This window comes from Phalacrocorax aristotelis, chromosome 5, assembly GCF_949628215.1.
Source record: "Phalacrocorax aristotelis chromosome 5, bGulAri2.1, whole genome shotgun sequence".
NCBI lineage: Eukaryota > Metazoa > Chordata > Aves > Suliformes > Phalacrocoracidae > Phalacrocorax > Phalacrocorax aristotelis.
Window position 1 is genome coordinate 40,843,212 of NC_134280.1, and position 19,750 is coordinate 40,862,961.

At 43.7% G+C, this 19,750-nt stretch overlaps 1 protein-coding gene across 1 annotated transcript in view; it reads right to left on the reverse strand.

Moving 5' to 3' along the window:
* Positions 1 to 802: 802 nt before the first annotated feature.
* ABCA12 (ATP binding cassette subfamily A member 12) overlaps positions 803 to 19,750 on the reverse strand; it is an 88,420-nt gene continuing 69,472 nt past the window's right edge. Inside the window, exons 40-54 of the mRNA XM_075094070.1 lie at positions 19,288 to 19,393; positions 15,684 to 15,738; positions 15,009 to 15,186; positions 12,999 to 13,114; positions 12,246 to 12,405; positions 10,675 to 10,943; positions 9,815 to 10,025; positions 8,053 to 8,162; positions 7,296 to 7,440; positions 7,013 to 7,147; positions 5,161 to 5,264; positions 4,830 to 4,922; positions 3,723 to 3,828; positions 2,870 to 3,007; positions 803 to 1,580 (exon numbers count right to left, since the gene is read on the reverse strand). Coding sequence (XP_074950171.1) covers positions 1,461 to 1,580; positions 2,870 to 3,007; positions 3,723 to 3,828; positions 4,830 to 4,922; positions 5,161 to 5,264; positions 7,013 to 7,147; positions 7,296 to 7,440; positions 8,053 to 8,162; positions 9,815 to 10,025; positions 10,675 to 10,943; positions 12,246 to 12,405; positions 12,999 to 13,114; positions 15,009 to 15,186; positions 15,684 to 15,738; positions 19,288 to 19,393 — 2,046 coding nt within the window. The 3' untranslated portion in view covers positions 803 to 1,460. The remainder of the gene's footprint in view (positions 1,581 to 2,869; positions 3,008 to 3,722; positions 3,829 to 4,829; positions 4,923 to 5,160; positions 5,265 to 7,012; positions 7,148 to 7,295; positions 7,441 to 8,052; positions 8,163 to 9,814; positions 10,026 to 10,674; positions 10,944 to 12,245; positions 12,406 to 12,998; positions 13,115 to 15,008; positions 15,187 to 15,683; positions 15,739 to 19,287; positions 19,394 to 19,750) is intronic.

A 19,750-nucleotide genomic window follows, 5' to 3' on the forward strand; every position in this document is an offset into this window, starting at 1 on the left:
ACACCCCACCACACCCCAACCCGCCTCACCCTGCCCCCGTCTGGAACTGTCTGTGTGGACCCAAACCCAAGTGCCGTATGGCCCTTCCCAGGTCTTATATGTTAAGTACCACCTGCCTTTATCAGCAATCTCTTTCACCAGCAACAGTAAGTTTATTGAGCTCAAAGAGTTTCATTTCATTATGTGCTTGAATAGCACCATGTACATCAATGCCCTGACCCAAAACTGAGCCTTTGAGGCCTTATGCTGGTACATATAATAAAGAATAATATTCAACTCTTCTACCTATTAATGATTGTGGGGGAAAGAAAAGCAGGCTGTGCATGCTGGTGTGCTGAACTCGGCTCCCAGGTGCTGCTCAGAGGTAAGCAGAGCTCTCATTTAAAACCAGTGGGCAGAGTCTTTGAAGGAGAGGCTAATTATGCCTTATTATGTGGAAAAACACAGCTCTAGAGTTACAGGGGCAGCCACCACTCGGGTGCTGAGGAGGAAGGTCACTGAAAAGGAAGCAGAGAGGCAAAGCCACCTGGGAGATGGAGGTTGGCAGAGACAGATGTAAGGATTTCTGAGCAAGGGAGGTGCTCATTGCTTTTACTCTGCTCAGGGAAACACAACTTTATGAAGCAAACTTTGTATCAGAGGATACAGCCAACACACCTGCCTCATGCCATTCTGCTGGTGTAATGGAGGAGCCCTGAAGAAGAAAGGGGCTGGTTGGTAGGATGATCTTCTGTTGGGTACCAAGAGCCAGGAACCACCTGGGACTAGAAAAACTACAGGAACAAACCAAAACTACTGGAAATGCTGACTTTTAAGATAATTATATTTGTACTGACATAACCCACACATGCAGATAAGCTTTATGTCACTACCAAAGACAGCCCCCACCAACGGCACGTGTGACTCTCAGTACGTAACACCTACATCCTCACAACACCCCTGTGAGGTGGGGCAAGGCCGTGAATGCCATTTCACTGGTGGGGAACCTGTTAAAACTGAGTGGCTTTCTCATGGTCACCCAGGAGTTCTGTTGCTGAGTAGGGAGCAGAGCGTTGGCTTTCAGAGAGGGCAGCCATCGGCCTGCTTTTTTGTCAAACGCCCTGCACTGCCGACAGCTCCTCTGCTCCTTCACGGCCATTTCTACTGCAAGCAAATGGCCACGAGCAGCAGGTGATATTCAACTAAGTCCTCACAGGCATTAAAGTGATGATAAAACAAGGGGAAAAAAAAAAAAGAACCGTGGAAGGACCAATCTGATTTGTAACCAAATGCCAATCTTAAATGCCTACCATGTTCCTAGTAACAAAATAAGTGCATATCAAAAAAACCCAAAAGCAGTTTAAGAAAATGTGACTTTTTATCCCCACCATCCCAGAATTGTAGAAAGCAGGGCTGGAAGAACCCCGAGGGGTCATCAGGTCTTTTCCCCAGCTTCTACGATCCCCTGTGGTTGGGTCCCTTCAATAGACGGAGCTGATGGTGCTATCTTGGCTGCTTGTGTCAGAGCTGTCCCCAGTCACATCAGGACCTGCATCTGCGCCATCAGGATCCACTTGATCTTTAGCAAAGTTGATGAAAACCTAGAAGTTTAAAGGAAAACATTCAGTGTATGACAGCATAAAGAATTTATAATACCCATTCAGATAAAAAGGGAATGGCTGTTCATTTGACTGTGAGCCTGGAGAGTGGACTCAGGAATGGATTCACACTGGATTTGTAAGAATTGCAAATGTTGGGCTTCTGGGGGCTAATGTAAATAAATGGATGCACACCGCCGTACCGCTGAGTTGACACACAGGATGCAAAGGCAGATGTTCCTGTACAAAACCTAATTGTCCTGCAGCTTGTGTTTCAAAGGTACCAGTGAGGTAATACCCGTGTGCTAGCTTGTTTCCATCACGGTGTAATACAGCTGTATTATTACTTTATAAACCCATCTGTCTATATATAATTGACATCCGGGCACGCACAACTGCATATTATATAGATAGGTATATATAATCGCACCTAACAGTCTTTGTTTGAACAGGACCTAAGGAACACATAAAATATTCTCACTAGAACACTACCTGCAGTCATAGTTGCATATACACAAATCCAAGCTGTCCTCCCACAAAACATGACTCGGTCCTTCCTGTGGTTTGTCTGCCTGTTTCTCTCACCACAGCCCCTTATTAAAACAATATTGAGAACTTCCTCCTCCAGATCTCTGTTTAACAATTTGAAGGATTACAGGTTTTTTGTTTGTTTTGTTTTTTAAAAGTTTAAACAGTAAAACCGTTATACATTTACTGCAGCTTTTGCTCCTGTCTCTGGGACAGACCTAATATATCAGATGCCGATGCTCAACAGGATGATTTCTTCTGGATAGTCCTTGTGGCACCCCATCAGCTGACGTGCTTCCTACAAGATTTTAATGCCAGTGGAAATGTTCTTCCAAGGGAAAATGGAAGGAACTTAACCTTGAAGCTAGGTTTGGAGTAATGCTAAATGAACTTACAACCCCAATACAGTACAAGATAGAGCAAAATCAAGCAAATTTCCAGGATTGGTGGGAAAAGTCCACCGCCAGGACGCCTAGCACTGGACTCGGGGGTTGTTCATAATCATGCCCTTCATCCACACCCACAAGTTAGAGAGGGAAGAACAGATCCTTTATGCTACAAGGCACCTTTCCATGTGCATTCTCCTGGCACCAGCACATGTATCTGGAGGCAGTAGTACCGATAAAGTATCCCCAAGAGAAATGTAGATGGAAATCCCTTTCAAAATGTAGTCTATTGTGTGCAGCAGTCCATTACGTGTAACCATCAGTCTGCTCCCCTGTTAAAAGTTTTAAATGGGTGGCCACACATCTTTAATTCCTTACCTCCTCTAACGTTGTTTGGCTCACTGAGAAGTGCCTGATATCAAAGGCTGCTTTGCTGGCTTCCAGGAGATCAAATATATTTGCTACCCCTCCTGCAGAGACTGGAACGTGATACTCTACCATGTTGAAATGCCGATCCTGTGGGAACAGGAATGATGGGCTAAAGTGAAGACGTTGCTGCCTATGAAAAGCCAACAGATCTGATGGCCGTTTAGCTGAGAATGAAAGCAAAGAGGAACTGAGCCATGGGAGAATGAAGGGGCAAAGGGTGTGCTCTCTCCCTCTGGCCCCCAAAGGTGAGGAATATTATTGTCCGGTATTGACGGGTGTCTCCCCATTGGAAGTTTTTGTGACTAGGGAGATGAACTAATCCCCAGAGCTGGAAGCTTGAGGGTAGCCATAGTGTTTTCCAGCTCCAAGTCTGCCGTTTTGATTAAGGCAGAGACTGGGTTACGGACAATGGATAGGATTCATGACTCAGTTACACTGGTTTTACAGTTATTCAGTTACTGGAAGCACCGTCTTATCACCCACCGTATAGTAAATGCGTCTCCATGCAGTCCAGGCTTCAGTGGGACTGTTCACAGAGGCAGAGGGTCATCCAACAGCTGCCTTATAGGGTCACTGCAGCTGTTTGGCTGAAATTATTTAAGCCACCAAGGAACTTGGGTGCTCCAACCCTTGGACGACATCACTGATAGCACCAATACGTGTGTGTGTGTATGAATCCCTTACACCCTGAGAGCGCAGATCTATCTGCTCAGTATGTTACAAGATGTCTATCTTGCAAGATCCTCTTGGTTAATTTGAAGGGATTGAGAGGGCCTCTCCTGAAAGCATTTGTCCTGCTTACCTTCAGGCACGTATTTGGAAAGTGTGACTTCATGAACTCTGTCAGCATCTCAGTGTTAACTGTGTTGCTATTTAAGTGCATCTTCACAGTGAATCCTCTTCCAAACCTAGGGGGAAAAAAATCACAATTAACACAGTAGGAAAGAGAAACAGATAAAATCCTTTGAGAGTGCTGCACAGCCTCTTTGGGGAAATCTAATCCAGGCAGAGTGCAGTTTGAATAGGGTCAGGGTTGTTAACCTGGAGAGAATCTTAATAAGAAGCCGAGCTATTGTGATAACTAATAAAAATCAAAGCTCAACCCTAACAAGCATTTCACATTTCAGCAGTAAACAGATTACTTTGGGGAACACATATCTGGGAAAAAAGGCTGTGAGAGAATAGAAAGTGCATTAGTTAACACAGAATTTCAATAGTGTAGTAAGAAAAATAAACCAGAAAATGACATTGTTTTGATGCCCTGTTAACAAAGGCCTCATGTTCTGAGCCCTCAAAGCCATAGTTGTTGTGGTTTAACCCCAGCCAGCAACTAAGCACCACGCAGCCGCTTGCTCACTCCCCGGTGGTGGGATGGGGGAGAGATCCAGAACAGTAGAAGTGGAAAAAAACCTCTTGGATTGAGATATGAACAGTTTAATAATTGAGATAAAATAAAAGAGTAATAATAATAATAACAATGATAAAAGAATATACAAGGCAAGTGATGCACAATGCAGTTGCTCACCATCTGCCGACTGATGCCCAGCCCGTCCCCGAGCAGCGGCCCCCTGGCCAGCTTTCCCTCAGTTTATATGCTGAGTACGATGTCATATGGTATGGAATATCCCTTTGGGCAGTTTGTCCTGGCTGTGCCCTGTCCTCGCTTCCTGCGCACCCCCAGCCTTCTCAGTCAGTAGAGCACGAGAAGCTGAAAAGTCCTTGACTAGTGTAAGCACTACTTAGCAACAACCAAAACATCAGTGTGTGATCAACATTATTTTCACCGTAAATCTAAAACACAGCACTGTACCAGCTACTAGGAAGAAAATTATCCCAGCTGAAACCAGGACAGTATGTTAGTAACTCCATATGTCATTTAGTAAAAGTGAAATAGGTACATTTTACTGACCTGCTTTTGATATGCTGCAAAGACCCAATGCACTGAAAACTCCCATTCACCATAATAGCCAGCCTGGTACAGAGGGCTTCGCATTCTTCCATGCTGAAAAACCAACAAAGAAACTCTAATAAGTCACAGAGAAGGTATAAAAAAAATTAGTTATTTGCTATAGAACATTACTGATCTTCCCTAAAGAGTTGTGGGTCTCTGTGGGCACCCACATTCAGCCACAACAAACCCCCAAACCTGCCGTAGCTCGGTGCCAGGACCAATGGGGAACGAGGCCTCTCCATACCTCCTGCAGACCCTGAAACTGGAGACAGAGCCCAACCAGTCCTACCTGTGGGATGTGAGTATAACCGAGCATTTGTTCTGCACTTCCTCACTGATGATTTTCCATAGGTGGCGTTTAGCATTTGGATCCATTCCAGAGCTTGGTTCATCCTATTGGGAAACACAGGACTGAATGTAAATTTGCACTCAAGATCTGATCTTCCTAACACTTGTGCTCTTTTTAGGGTCATCATTAGTGTTATGTTTGCTAGTAAGGACCCAGAGGAGAGCTGACACTTGTACAGATCTAGAAGAAGGATTATCTTCAATTGCATTATGGATTTGACTGAGACATCGATTGACCTTATCGCTCTCAACGACTGCCTGAAAGGAGGCTGTAGCGAGGTGGGGGTCGGTCTCTTCTCCCAAGTAACAAGCAATAGGACAAGAGGAAATGGCCTCAAGCTGTGTCAGGGGAGGTTTAGATTGGACAGTAGGAAAAATTTCTTTACTGCAAGAGTGGTCAGGCATTGGAACAGGCTGCCCAGAGAGGTGGTGGAGTCACCATCCCTGGAGGTGTTCAAAACACGTGTAGACATGGCACTTCGGGACATGGTTTAGGAGACATGGTAGTGTTGGGTTGACGGTTGGACCTGATGATCTTAGAGGTCTTTTCCAACCTTAATGATTCTATGATCCTACACTCCCTTTAAGCAGAAGCAAGTCAGCTTGGCTAAGACCTCCATCCTCACTGCCCTTTGGAACTCCACAGCTCCCATAGTGACTGGTGGGAACTCCCAACCTCTCTTGTGCTCTAGAGGAACTGACTGGCCATGGCAGCACCATCTGAGATCAACCCTACTGTGCATTTTATGCCATGGTGTTTTAAATATCTATAAACATGACAGGCATAACCTCAGTCAAGAAGCTATCAACTGGCACTTGGTTCCCACATGTACCCGCATTTTGCCTCCCTCTCAATATGCTGATGAAGCAAGTGTTTCATTTCTCCATTTAGGGAGAGTAAGCCGGAGATGGAAGATGGTATACTATCTCCTATCTTATGTATTGCTTATAAAATTGTTAGCCAATTTCTGATTGACAGATTGTTATTGTTGAGCATAATGCTTTATGTAAGACAGAAATAAAATAGCTTGGCTTCAGGCAGCAGTCAGTATGGGGAAATTTCTCCACCTTCTATTTTTATTGAGGTTTTTTTTTATGTCAGAGAAGCAGCTAGAGGTGGGGTGTATGTGGTCAGAAGTAAGGGCAGTAGTGCTGGGCTTGATACACACTGGGGTATCAGATTTAATACTGGGAAACCTGCTCACAGAGCACTGCACACATTCAAAACACATTCAAAACACAGCAAGTGGAAAAACTGCATAAAAAGTTATATGTTAACAAAGGTATATCTCATGAAAGAACTGGAAAGTTCAAAGTGAAAGGCAAAAGGGGAAGCCAAACCTAGAAAAATAGTTTTATGTTCTAATCCTGAGAGAAGTTGCTCCTTTGCTCTCCTACATATTTGGAGCCTTGGATGCTGCTTCTCCTGCAACACTGTTCAGGGTAGTCGATACAAAAAACCAACCCAAACAACCAAACAACCAAACAAAAAAAACCAAGAAAGCACTGGGAACAAGGTGAATTTAATCGGCAAATATAGGATCTATTTTTGACCTCTGAAAGAGGCTAACGGAGAAACTGGCAGACTCACCACTCTCTTATGCCCTCAGAGAAAATCTGGGTGCTTCCTGGAGTCTAAACTTTCCTCTGATGCATATGTTGTCAGGCTAAGTATGGGCGTTTGGGGACTGTCCTGCCAGCTGTGCCTGAGAAGGTTTTGCTAGACTGTCAAAGTACCTCTGCCAGCCCAGAGATCTGCTCCTCGTCCCCCCAACAAGTCCCCCATTTCTCACCAACAGCAGAATCGATGGATTCCCAACGAGAGCCAGAGCCGTCGACAATTTTCTGTTGGTGCCATAACTGCACATAGAGGTGACTCTGTCTTTGTAGGCCATCAGATTGAGCCGGTGGAGAAGCTGGAGTACAATCTACGGGATGAGCAAGAGTAGAGCTTTCACAACAATGTCCAGACATAAATTACCACGTGCGTATCTATTTATCGAAACACTAATTAAATCAATGTAAAAGCTCTCAATAACTGGAAAATGCTCTAAGTCAAGCCCCAGTGTTACTCACTCCTTTGATCTCTCTCTCTGGGATGCCATGGAGCCTAGCATAGTAATACATGTGCTCTTCCACCGTCAGCAAGTCATCCAAGGCATCTTCTTGAGGGCAGTAGCCAAAGAGTGACCAGTGTGCCTCATTGATGTCATTCAAGGACCTGTGTAAGGAAGTAATTTTAAAGGCACTGAATTGCCAGTGCACTCTGGAATCAGACAGGAGAGAGGAAAAAAACCCTTTCTCCTGCTTCCTACTCCTTCCCCCACACTTGAAGGAAAATGCTATGAATTTGCAGACCATCAGCTTTTAGGCCCTCAGTTCTGCAAAGGAAGAATTGTATTTGTGACATCTCTTAGCCACGGTCGAGTATGTAGCTCTCCAATTACTGCCAGCACTTCAGATGGCAGAGCTGCTGCCAAGCCTACTCCTGTTAAAGAGCGCTTTGAGATGAGTCCTACTGGTCTCCAGATACTAGCTCGGAAGTGGGATCACACTCAGCTGAGGATCTCAGTCTGATCTCATTTGCAATGGAATGAAGGGACAGAAACACCACCCAGAACAGCAGAGGTATGACAACAAAATACAAACCCTAGGGAAGCAACCACACTGTCTTCAAAGGATGAACTTCCCTGCCTTGTTTATTTTTGCTCTGTTTTGAATGTTTTGTTTTGTTTCAGACATTTACATTTCTTTTGCTTTGCCATCCAGCCTTAAAAACTGTTCCCAGGCTGATTTGCTTATGCGCCTTCCCCAGAAATCACATTCTCCATACCCAGAATGATCCTGGACCCGCAACCTTCCGCTGGATGCTCCGATATCACCTGTCAACATCTTGAAGATGGTTGTCTTTCCAGCTCCATTCACACCAAGCAAGCCAAAGCACTGGGGTTGTGGGAAAGAAAGGTAGAAATGTAACCATGCTGTATTTATAATACAGAAATATTGCCCTGAGATGAGTGCTGAGCGCATCTTGTCTCTTCTTTTTTCTGGACCCTTGAGTAAGATGAATTGCAGGAGCGGCAGAGGTATGCAGAGCATACAAACATTATAATGGAGGTTGTTTATGGTGCAATATACTGCAGCTTATATTAGGACCGTTTGTTTAATATGGTGAAGAATCAAGGATATGTCTCTAAGGGTCATTCCTTTTACTGCAAGGTGCATTTTTGCAGCAAGCTCATCTGACAGGCCAAATCCCGATCATCTAATTTGTGCAAAGCCTCCCATTGACAGGAACAGAGCTATTCATAGGAATGAGGTGAGTGAGGTTTGTGCTGTCATTGGTAAAACCTTAATGCGACACAAGATTTTCGTCAAATAATCTCACTAATGCACTACATTAATAAGATTAAGAACTGGCTCCCTGTAGTGCAGTTCAGTATCTCATGCTAAAATCTATGTTTTATTGCTAAGGTTGGAGATATGCAGTTGTGTGTTGCATAAGCAATTACCATTATGCTGATAATTAGTATTATTTTGATATTGTTAGTACAGACCAGCTGATGTGAAAATCCTCAAGTGTTGGGCCCACAGCAGATGCAATGCATCGATTCAAGGCTCTTCCCCACCTCGAGGTCTACTCAGGGACAGTATCTGTGCAGAGTGTGCAGTGCAGAGCCATAACCTCTGCTGACACCAGCATTGGACTGACTTTTGCCAGAAGCTAGGAAACCTTGATGAATGTTGTGGCTTGGAAAAAAAACTCTCTGCCAGAAAAATCTGTACCACAGTCTCCATGTGAAACTGATTTCCTTCTGCCCAGCACCCTACATGCTTTTATATGCCCAGTATCTCAGTGGGACCCAGGAAATTAAAAAAAAAAATCAGATACCAAGGATTACTTCCATGCCTCCCCACAACTCAGGTGTACAGCCTGAGGCAGGATCTGGTCTCCAGAGGCCCCGTGAACTTCTGGGTCTCAGAGGTGCTCCATATGCTCCTGTCTCTTCTCTTCTCTTGAGTCAGTGTTTTTGCAGGTAACTGCACTGACATGACCAAAGAATCTTTTTTTTTTTTTACAGTTAGTTTTAAGTCTTGATTCATAAAAATGTGTGTTCAGCTGAGGTGATTTGTCTTTCCCTGATGGGAAATACAAGCAGATAAGCCTGACTCACTGTCTCCCACAGAGTATAGCTTAATAACTGTAACTGGACAAATTCTGCTGTCTTCATTTGCCATATGGTAATCCACAGTGACCCCCAAAACTGCACTGTGCTAAGTGCTATACAAACACAGCATGCAGATGTTTTGCTCTGAATGCAGTTCCATCACTGTCCCATCCACTCTTCCTCTTTCTAGGGCCTTCCAACTGTCACTTGGTGTCCCAAATCCACCAGGAGCCTTTAGTTGCTACCGTAACCCCAAGAATCAATAAGTAAGGCAAAAAAAGGAAGAGGCCAGAGCAGAATTAACCATTACAAGTTGAGCTGGGACAGCAGCAAGGACTGGGAAGGAAGATGACAGTGGGACTGTAGCTCCGTTCCAGTTTCCCTCCCCAGGGCAGAAGGTGCCCTTGGACTTTTCCCCTCGCTTACCTCTCCAGCAGGAATCCCAAGGCTGATGTTTTTCACAGCCACAATGCGTTTGTGAGGAAGGTGGTAGATCTTTGTGAGATTCTGGAGCTGCACCACATCGAAGTCAGCTTTGCCAGACTCCACCCGGTTCCGCTCTGCCTGAACATCCCCGTCCTCTTCAGCCACAGGGGGCAGAAGCGATGCTTTGCCATGTACTCGGTCAAACAGGAACCTTTGGGGACGGCAGAGAGGGGACCTTACCCTCTGGCAAGCAGACAGCAGTGGGCCTGTGTGCTTGGGATACTAAGAACCCTTCCCGTGAGATCCCAGAGCATGCAAAAAATACACAGATATACAGACAGTTGCTATACTTTCCTGATATTTGCACCATTCAGGGAATTAAAAACCTCAATGTTCTCTTTCTGCCTATTTTTTTTTCTCTTTTTCAGCAAATATTCTGAGCTGGAGGAGGTTCTGCCTTGTGGAGACACTTGTAATGCAGGTGCCAGGACTGTTCTTGCTCCTCCCTGTGTGCACCCAAGCCCGAGGAAATGGGGAGATTCAAACAGCTGCCTATGGACTGACTGCTCTTACCAACCAGCTAAACATCAGCCCACCAAACACAGAGCCCTGAAACGAGGGGTACAGTCTCAGCCAGCAAGGACTATCAAGGGACGCCGGTAACCTATACCTCTGTTAGTTAATACTCTAATTACTGGTAGGTACCGGGACTGCTGCCAGAAAAAACTTACTTCATGTTTGCAAAGTGTCTTGGAAATTTATGGGCTTCGTAATTGACAATGATGGTGCGAAAGCCCAGAATTAAACCACTGAGCGCTGACTTGTTCTGTTTTCATTGCAAGACTCCAGATGTTACTTACTCTAGTATGTTGTTCCAGACTCTCTGAATCATCCTGTCGTGAACTGTAAGACGAATGGCAAAAAACACGGTGCCCTGGATAAACATGGCAAACAGCTTGGATGTGGTCTTGTCCAGCTCAAAGGTTTTGTCAGGGTAGTCCACTCCGTAGGCTTTTAAGAAGCCCAGCAGTGCCTGATCCTGTGACAGTTCAATCAAGCCATAGCCAAAGCAAAATTGTGGGAACAGAAGGAACACATGCCTTAAGTTTTCAGCAAGATCATGCAAGCCCTGAAAAAAACCCAAGAAGCAGCACAGTCAGTCACTGTTTATATTCATGGAATAAATTCATAGGTTTTACTGTGGGACCGAAGTGTAACAATTACATTGGGATTTGCTTGTGTCTCAGAGCAGAGATAAATCGAGAGCAAAGAGCTCTGGAGACAGATCGTTTCACAGGCACAAGGTCAGAAAAGTCAACAGGCAGCTCTGAGGCTGTGATCACCCATAGTAAAGAGCAGCCTGTTCCCAGCACAGTCCCTCATCACTGCTCCAGCCATCTCACCTGGAGCTGAATCTGCCACTGAGCTGCACTGTGCCTCCCAAAACTACAGAGCTGCTGCACCAGACCGCTGCAGGGCACAGCCTACTCACCAATCCTGCTCCTCTGAAGAACCGTCCTATCTGTTTTCCTCGGACAAACATCTCCATAAAACAAAAGATTTAGCTTTAATAGACATAGAAGGGCAGACTTGTGCTTATGAGCTCTTGTACATAGACATTTGGTACATTTCTAGCAGAAGAAAGGATTATTGCACAGAGCAAAGTGGAGAGGCAGTAAATCAGCATGACAAGAGACTGACTCCCTGCCACTGGGACACAGAGGGACAGAAGATGACAATAACTGCACGTCCCTAAAATCCAGGGGGTGGCTAAACAAGCACTGTCCAGCTAGAGACAAAAATCCAACCCAGCTATTTGTTTTAAAAAGTAATCGCCCTGCATAAAAAAAGAAAATTAAATGTAAGGTGTACATTTTATCCCCATGATTTCCAGGGATATCTCAGTTTAAGAGAAGACTTTACTTTAGGGAATCATCACTGTCTGCGAGTCATTTTTCATCCTTGCAGGGAGAAGATGATTGCGCTACAGTTCTGGATGACAGACAGCTGGTGCTGGGCTTAATGCAGCACATGTCAGACTCAGGGCAATGACATCTAGTTGTCACTCTCCACAGTTCATGCTGCAAGAACTTAGTAATGGTTCAAAGTTCCCATCAGCTTCTTATTGAACATCTACAGCCACCTCCTGCCCTTCTCTGCATGGGCAGTTTTCTACCTCTTTTTTTGTATTCTCTCTGTCACCATCATTTACTTCTTTGCTGGGGGTGCATATTTAGAGATGAGAGATTAGTAGGTGACTCATGTCCTGTCTATAAAGAACCCCATTAAGTCCCGCGACTAGTGTCCTCTGTTTGGTCTACCTCAAATATCTTGCAGCCAGCCTATTGCTAAGGACCTGATCAAACCCACCAAACTCAAGAGGAAGCCTCCTGTTGTTTCACCAAGGGCTTAGTGTTAGTAGGGTTCCTACCTGGTCCGTGGCCTTTTCCTGGGAGAGCAGAAATACAACCGAGTGAGTAATGATGGTATTGATGCCAAAGAACAAGTTGACGCACACATAAACGATGAAGGCCATTCCTGTTTCTTTGAAAAACCCAGCCAGCAGGTACATCCATGAAAATGTTGCGTATCTATAAATTGCCAACAGTGCAGAGAATACTACCGTAACTCAAAGCATGACTGCAAACAAACAACTAAAGGCCTCAGACAACATAACAGTTCTGTTTTGGCATGTGACTAGACTTCCATATTACAGGAACTTAAAGAAGGAAAAATGCCTTTGTGTTTATTAGAATTTGGATAAAAAGTTTATGATTATACTTTGAACTTGAAGCCCCAACTGAAAGCAACCATTGGGCCTGAAGGATTCAAAGCCAGGGAGACAGCTTTGGTAAGTTTTCCTGAATTGTGCTGCTGGATTTTTTTCCTCTCTGATTTTGAAATGCTTCTATATCTCAAACTTTGCAATAGTTCAGTATGCTTACTAACAGCTTGGGCTGTCACTGTGAGCTTGAATATTTCATACCCTCACATTGAGTTTGGTTTGAATAAAGCAGGCATAACAACACTAGTTTAGCTCACTGCTCCTAGTCACCATTTGTAAAGTACACATTGAAGAAAAAAGCCCGTGTATTTCTCCCTTGGATCTCAAATTGCAGCAGTCTGCAATATCCAGTGCCTCACTCTGTGCAATGATATTTAAATAACTAAGCTCCACACTTACCCAAACAGTAACAGCAGAAGAAATACTGCCAGTAAGTTATTGTTGTTGCAGAAAGCTGGTATCTGGAAGGATGAAATAACTCCTATTGAGAGTCCAACAGGGACCATAAAAAGTACCTGCAAAATGATATTAAAAAGATGTTATTAGGATGATAATTCTTAAACATTTTTCTACAACTATGCAGAAGCAACAACACAAGGTCTGAATCTGATCCCACAAGCACAGCTTGGGTTTACTAAGGGAAACCAAATATAGGTGGGGTCTCAGTCCTCCTGAGACTTTCAGGAGTCTTGCAAATGAATTCCCACAAAGGCACTTCGAATAGGCTAAGCCCCGACAATCAGGACTGTGGGCAGAAAAGGCCGTAAAAAAAGGTTGCGAAATAAAAATACCCCTTTGGGTTTTCTGTTAGCCTTGCAGTCAGACCACTTCATTGTGCCCTGTAAATCTGGTCTTTATATTCTTGAGTCAAGCCAGAGACCTACCAAACATCTGCCTTGAGAGGTTCCTCTCTTCTCCAGCTTTGGGATTTAACAGAATTTACTGGCATGGATTCACTGAGAAATATCAAGTTGCCGAGAGCACTGGATTAGTTTCAGCCCACTGAATACTGATTGTGGTGAGGACTCTGGGGATTTTTCCACAGGCTGATTGCAAGTATGCAGTGCTGGAGCGAGGGCCTGGATCAGGGAAGCAGATTCAGGCCTGCCCCATCCTCACCCCTGCGCTGTGACTTGGGGCTGCTCTGCCAAGCCAGGCTGCTCTGCCTTCAGACCCCTTTCAAGCCCCTCCTGCAAGGCTGGAGGTACTTGTGCTGTTGCCTAATCACACCAGCCCCTATAAGCAGGCAGTTTAGACTACTTACTGGTGAGAACTGTATTGTTAGGGCTGCTTTGTTAGCATGTATTGGTGTTACCAAAACACCTTAGGCAGTGCTCTGCAGAAAGAGCCAAGGCTCACATTCCCCAAGGGATTTCAGCCCTTAGCCCTCACCACATCAAAGGCAGCTGGCCACCCAAATGCCCTTGAAGATTTCATATTCTCAGGAACTGATGATATCACTGGGATTTTAGGCACTAGCAGAGCTGCATCAATAGAAATTCGTTGGATATGTAGAGCTGATCACCATTACAGTGTAGCTGGCAGTGCCAAAGCTCACGAGCAGAGATAGCCTGCTCTTGTAGCTCTCTATCTGTGTGAGGGTTTGACAAAGGTAATTCAGAAGACATAAAGCACTTTAGTCTACAATCACTGTGCATATTTATCCTCTTAGTCCAGTGATGCTTTCCACCAACGCTGTTAACCCTCTGTATCATGAGGAAACTTAACTTCAGGGAGAACAAGGGAATGCCTAGACCACGTAATGCAGCATAGTGCTGGGGAGCACAACTATCTATAGAAACAAGGTGGTAAATCTATACAGCGCAGTGCAGCACTGTAGAAAGGAACTTGCTCAGGTCCTGGAAGGCATATAGCTGCATTATTAGCTTTCCTTGGCTTAAAAATCTTTGTAATATATAATCTTAAAGTGAGCATTCAACCCAGCAATGGATTTTTGCCCAACAGGGGAGTGTCAGCTGTGAGATGCCTGCTAATGTCACATCCTGTACTCCCAGGGTTTCCAAAACGGCTGTAGCCTCAAGCCCCAAAGCCTTACCCCAGATGAGTAAAGCCTGCATGACAACTAATCTGGCCCTGCAAGCTAACAGAAAAGCAGCTTGCTGCTTGCATGTTAAAATCGAAATCTAGCTCTGGACTGTTCTGTTGCTCTCATATAAATGTGTTGAGTGTTTTGCATACACTTGAGAGAGAAGGAATGCCTTCGCTTAGCAAAATCCAGTGTTGCAGTTCACATTTAATAGTCTTCAGTGCCTTGGAGAACAATTACTACATAACACTCTTGGTAGTAATAATATTAAGAAGTCTAGGCAACCAACTTTAAATAAAGAACTTTTTTTCCCCTGCTGCGTAATGCTACTCTTGGTGCATTTAGGAATGTGAATTATTTACCAGATCATAAACGAAGTTAGTCACCCAATAGCTTGTCATCCCAATGCCTGAAATATGTTGCAGTTGCTTGGCTTTGGTTTGATGTTCTTTTACCACATAGAGCACAAAGCTTGCTGTTGTGATAGAGTAGCCAACCAAAACTGACATTGAAACTATGATGTCGAGTAAGCTGTTGAGCCTGGGGAGAAAGTGGAGAAAGATGTATATGGTGAGTCAAAGTGGCAGATTTCCCTCATTGCAGAGCCATTCTTTAGAGCTCAGAAGCAAAGAGGTCCTGATTCTGTGCCAGCATCTTTTGCTGATATTAATTATGTCTAGCAAAAAGGACTCACCACACTGAATCGTAACACTGTACCATGGCATTGACATGAAAGGCCAAAAGGAAAATTATGTAATTTTTATCATTATTATTATTGTGCCAAAGCACAAAAATGTGTGATGCTGTAACTGTGACTTCCAGATCTATAAGGGATCCTGCAAAGAAACCCTAACAGCTCTGTGGCATGAAGAATGTTATTCATGCGTAGAGGGAATGAAGACAAGGAAGAGAGCATTTTCATCATTTAGAGAAAGATATTCAGTAATATAGGCTGGTTTATGGTTTCTAAGAGCGAACCAGTGTTTGCTGCCTTTGAAGCTAAACAATTCAGGCATCAGACAAATGAAGCTTCTTACATTACTTGTTCTTGACTCTGTCCTCCAGGATATGGGTGAGCTGATAAGAAAATACCTACAGAAACGAAAGGAAAAGAAATTGAAAATGTGGCTAACTTGAAGCTTCCCTCACTATTTCCTGATATTGACAGTACTACAGAAAACTGTGAGTAGAGAATAAAAGCTGGTTTTTGCTCTGTCATCTTGTTATGATCTTGGGCAGAATTTGAGCATCCTCATTTTTCCGATGACTTCACTTCGATAAACAGCAGATCTGAAATACAAACCCTAGGCCTTGTTTCTGCATCTATCTGGCTGATAGTATCATTCACTTCAATGAGAACACTCCAAACCTAAAATTAGGCACGTGCTTGTGGGTCCGTATATTTTAAGTTAGATTCCTCAACACTGACACATTCAAAACTGATTAATATGGGGGTTTTTTTAAAGCAGCTGCTTGATGATCTCACTTAATTTCATTTGTTCTTTTATCATCAGAAACAAATTGTTACCTATTGGCTTTCTCCACAACTATTATCTACCTACGATACATGTCTTTCTCAATATGGGCATCTGCTGAGATGCTAGCATAAACCCAAGTAAGCTACAGACACTTTTGTTCCCAGTTTGGCAATGAGTTCATTCCAAAATATTCTGTCCTATGCAGCTAGACAAAAAAAAACCAAACAAAGTGAACGCAAAAGACTGTTTTGTCCAAAGGAACTAGCAAAAGTCTAGTTAATGTGCTGGTAAGCCCAGTGTGATGTTTTCCAAAAAGCTCCCTTAAAAATGGGTTTGTATCAAGCACAAGCTGCAAGAGAGTTTTCTGCTCAAGTGACGATATCTTCATAAGATTTAGCTTAAGTACTTCTTTACCAAGGAGAACACCTAGCTCAAAATATACTAGTATTGTTCATCACAGTGCATTTGCTTTGATCAGGGGTAATTAATGCCTACAAAACCAAAGTTTTCTAACAGAGGGAGGAACCTGGGGCACTCTGGTGAGCCAGTTCCAACCTCCAGTAAAAGCCTCTGCCTTGGTCCCACCAAGACGACAGTCCAGTCTCTAAGACTCTGGTACCTGAGAAAGGGTTTAGGCTAAGATGTTTATGTGCCTAAAACCAAGGTTCTCAATTTGTATTTAGGCACCTAAGTAAATGCCTCAGCTCTCAGGGAGTGCTGGAGGACCTCTAGCTGCTATTACATCCTGAGAAATTTGCTAGAACATGCCACCTCTGAAATTCAAGCTCCTTACAGCCAGGTGCCTGACTTTCAGCAGTTATATGAAGCAGAACTATTCTGGGCTATTTTTCCTAAGAACGAGCACTCCGACATGGGGGCCAGAAAGGAGGAGACTATGGGTTTAGCTGACCAAGTACCATACCAAGCAAATAAATTTGAAAAGGAAGATTTCATAGAAAATTAATTTCAGAGGGGGGGAAAAAACCACCTCAGCCTTGTCATCAGTGAGAGAAACAGAATTAAAATCTTGGGCTGCTGATAAAGCCACTCAAACAGCCGGGAAATGTTTCCCTTCTCTAAAAGGGAGAGAGAGAAAGAAAGATACCGTCTGTTTAATCTGTTAATACTTCACTCTAAAGCCATTTTCCTTTACTGAAGCTTAGGCTAGAAGTCAAAATTTCCATTTCAATGCTTTCTCTTTTTTGTTGTTTGGGATTGAGAGAAGAGAAAGCACAATATACATAAGTCAAAAGCTATTATGACTTGCTTAGTGACATGGTAAAAAGCTTTTTATGTGTTTTTTAAAAATATACACAGTCTAAGTCAAACCTCTAAAGCGGGACTGGCACCTCTTTCAAACTCCTGAAATGACAACACACTTTTATCTGGCCATTTCAGTGGTTCTTAAACTGTCATTTATTTGTCACAACAACAAATAGATTTAGCTGCCAGGAACATACCACGCAGAACGTCTGTTCAATTGTATTTCAAACTGGATTTACACTACCCCGGGGGAGCTACCCTCATCCATTAATTTTATTTCCCCCATTGTACGGCAGGGATCATTAGTGGGAAGCGGAGAATTATCTGCCTGGTCATTTACTGCTAAGCATTTTTTCCAAAAACACATAAGCAGCAGGACAGATGGCATAAAAACTGCTGCTATTCTTTCCCACTGAAAATTGTTATTTTGCTGGTGTAAAACTTTCCCTGTGAAAACTTTCTGACTGTTCACATGAGCTTCCTGCCTTTGCTCTCGCTACAGCATGTGTTGGGAATACAGAGACAGGGCAAGAAGCTTCACTGCTTAATAATTCAGCTGCTTTGGGATGTTCCTGCTGCTGGAAATGCCTGGCTCAGGTCTCCTCTCTCCGCACCCAGGCAGGGGCTGCAGCTTTGTGATAAGCTCTTGCGGCACATATCGAAGAGCCTGAACCTTCTGACCTGGAAGGCATGCTGCTAATCTCAAAGGTATGAACCAGTGGGTATTTTAGGATGGCGTCAGGGCAAGGCACTGGTTTCACCTGTTGTGAGTCAAGCTTGTTGTGAGGAGAGTTTCAGTGCGTCAGTATGTGGAGGTGGGAAGAGAGATATGCTGTTTTGACTTGTAATCAGCATTCTGCTTTTTCTTTAATTCATGGCATGACACTCATAACTTCAGACCAGATGCCTTTTCCATCATAGTTCAATTCAGACACATTAGTGAGGAATAGTCTTATGAGCAAACAGACACTGTCACCTATTTCACTGTCACCTGGAACGGCAGGCCTCTGAGGTGAGCGGGGCTAGGCAATACCAGGACATGGCTGGAAGGGCACCATTTGTCAAAGAAAATCAATCGGTAGGGCATTTCTGCACACAATTGCTACTCTTGTCAGATCAATAAATCTCTGTGTAAGATTCCTCAAAACGGCATCAGCATAAACCTTCCTCTTCTCCCTGCACCCCCTCCGTCTCTAGAGACAGACATCATACACAGACATATTTCTGCCCATGCTGCATGCTTAATGTAGCCTAAACCATAAATGGTAAGATAGGGTGCCTGGGTTTATCAGCAGGAATTTGGTTTGCTGCATTACATTACCGAAGAGAAGCTATGAGAACTGATAACCCCAAATGGGTTACTAACACTTCTTGGAATCTGTGTATGTCATGTGTCAGAGGAAAATTATAGCTGAAAATTATATTTCTCACTTAATCTCACTCTCTCTCTCAAACACAGATATACACATACCCACACATCCTGAGTTGCTCTCAGTAGAAGGGCGACATATGAAAATTTGCTAATCTAAACCACCCCCAGAGATGATCTAAAGTAGCCTTTCTATGCATAACTAATGGGCACCTATCAAGAGACAGCTATTTCAGTACCATGATGAAAGGCAATAAATCAAACAGCAACCATTAGCATTTTTTGGATGAAGGAAGTGTTTTATGTATGAGCTGGGGTCTTCCCTGTCCAGCTCCCCTGAGTCTTTGACAAAGACAGATGAAATATGTGATTTATTCATGTTTTTCAATTCTGTTTTTAAGGGAATTGCAGAATTGGGAATAAAGAAATGGCCTCACTGAAGTCAAGGTAAGTGTTGTCATATATTTCAACAGAACCAGGATATTCCACCCAAAGGGCAGGAATTATCTGCTCCTGTAACGGGACACTTACCATATCTGGAAGTCTCATTTTTTGGCAAGTTAGCTCGAAGAATGAAGTTGTTCAAGCTGTTGAGATAGGCTGGAAGGCTGTGATAACCTTCGGGATTATACCACACCTGCACACAATTGAGGAATCAAAATAATTTGGGAGAGAAATTGTTACTGATAACATTTTGGTTTGTTCTGCTTGCACAAATGAATCATTCCATAGTTGTTATATAAACACATAAGCTCCACGAGTTAAAGTCCAATGACTAAACCACATCAAGTATCAAACAAGTATAAAAGCACATTTCATTTTCAGCTCAAGCAGCCCCATCAGCTTCATTTGCCTTCTGGAGAGAAGAAAGAAGGACTAGCTGGATACGTGACACAAAGCATACAGACACTTGTTTTCTTCTCTGTAATAAGTTGCTCAGATCTGATGAGCACCAGCAGGGGATACCTCCCAAAGAAGACAGGGCAGTCAAATG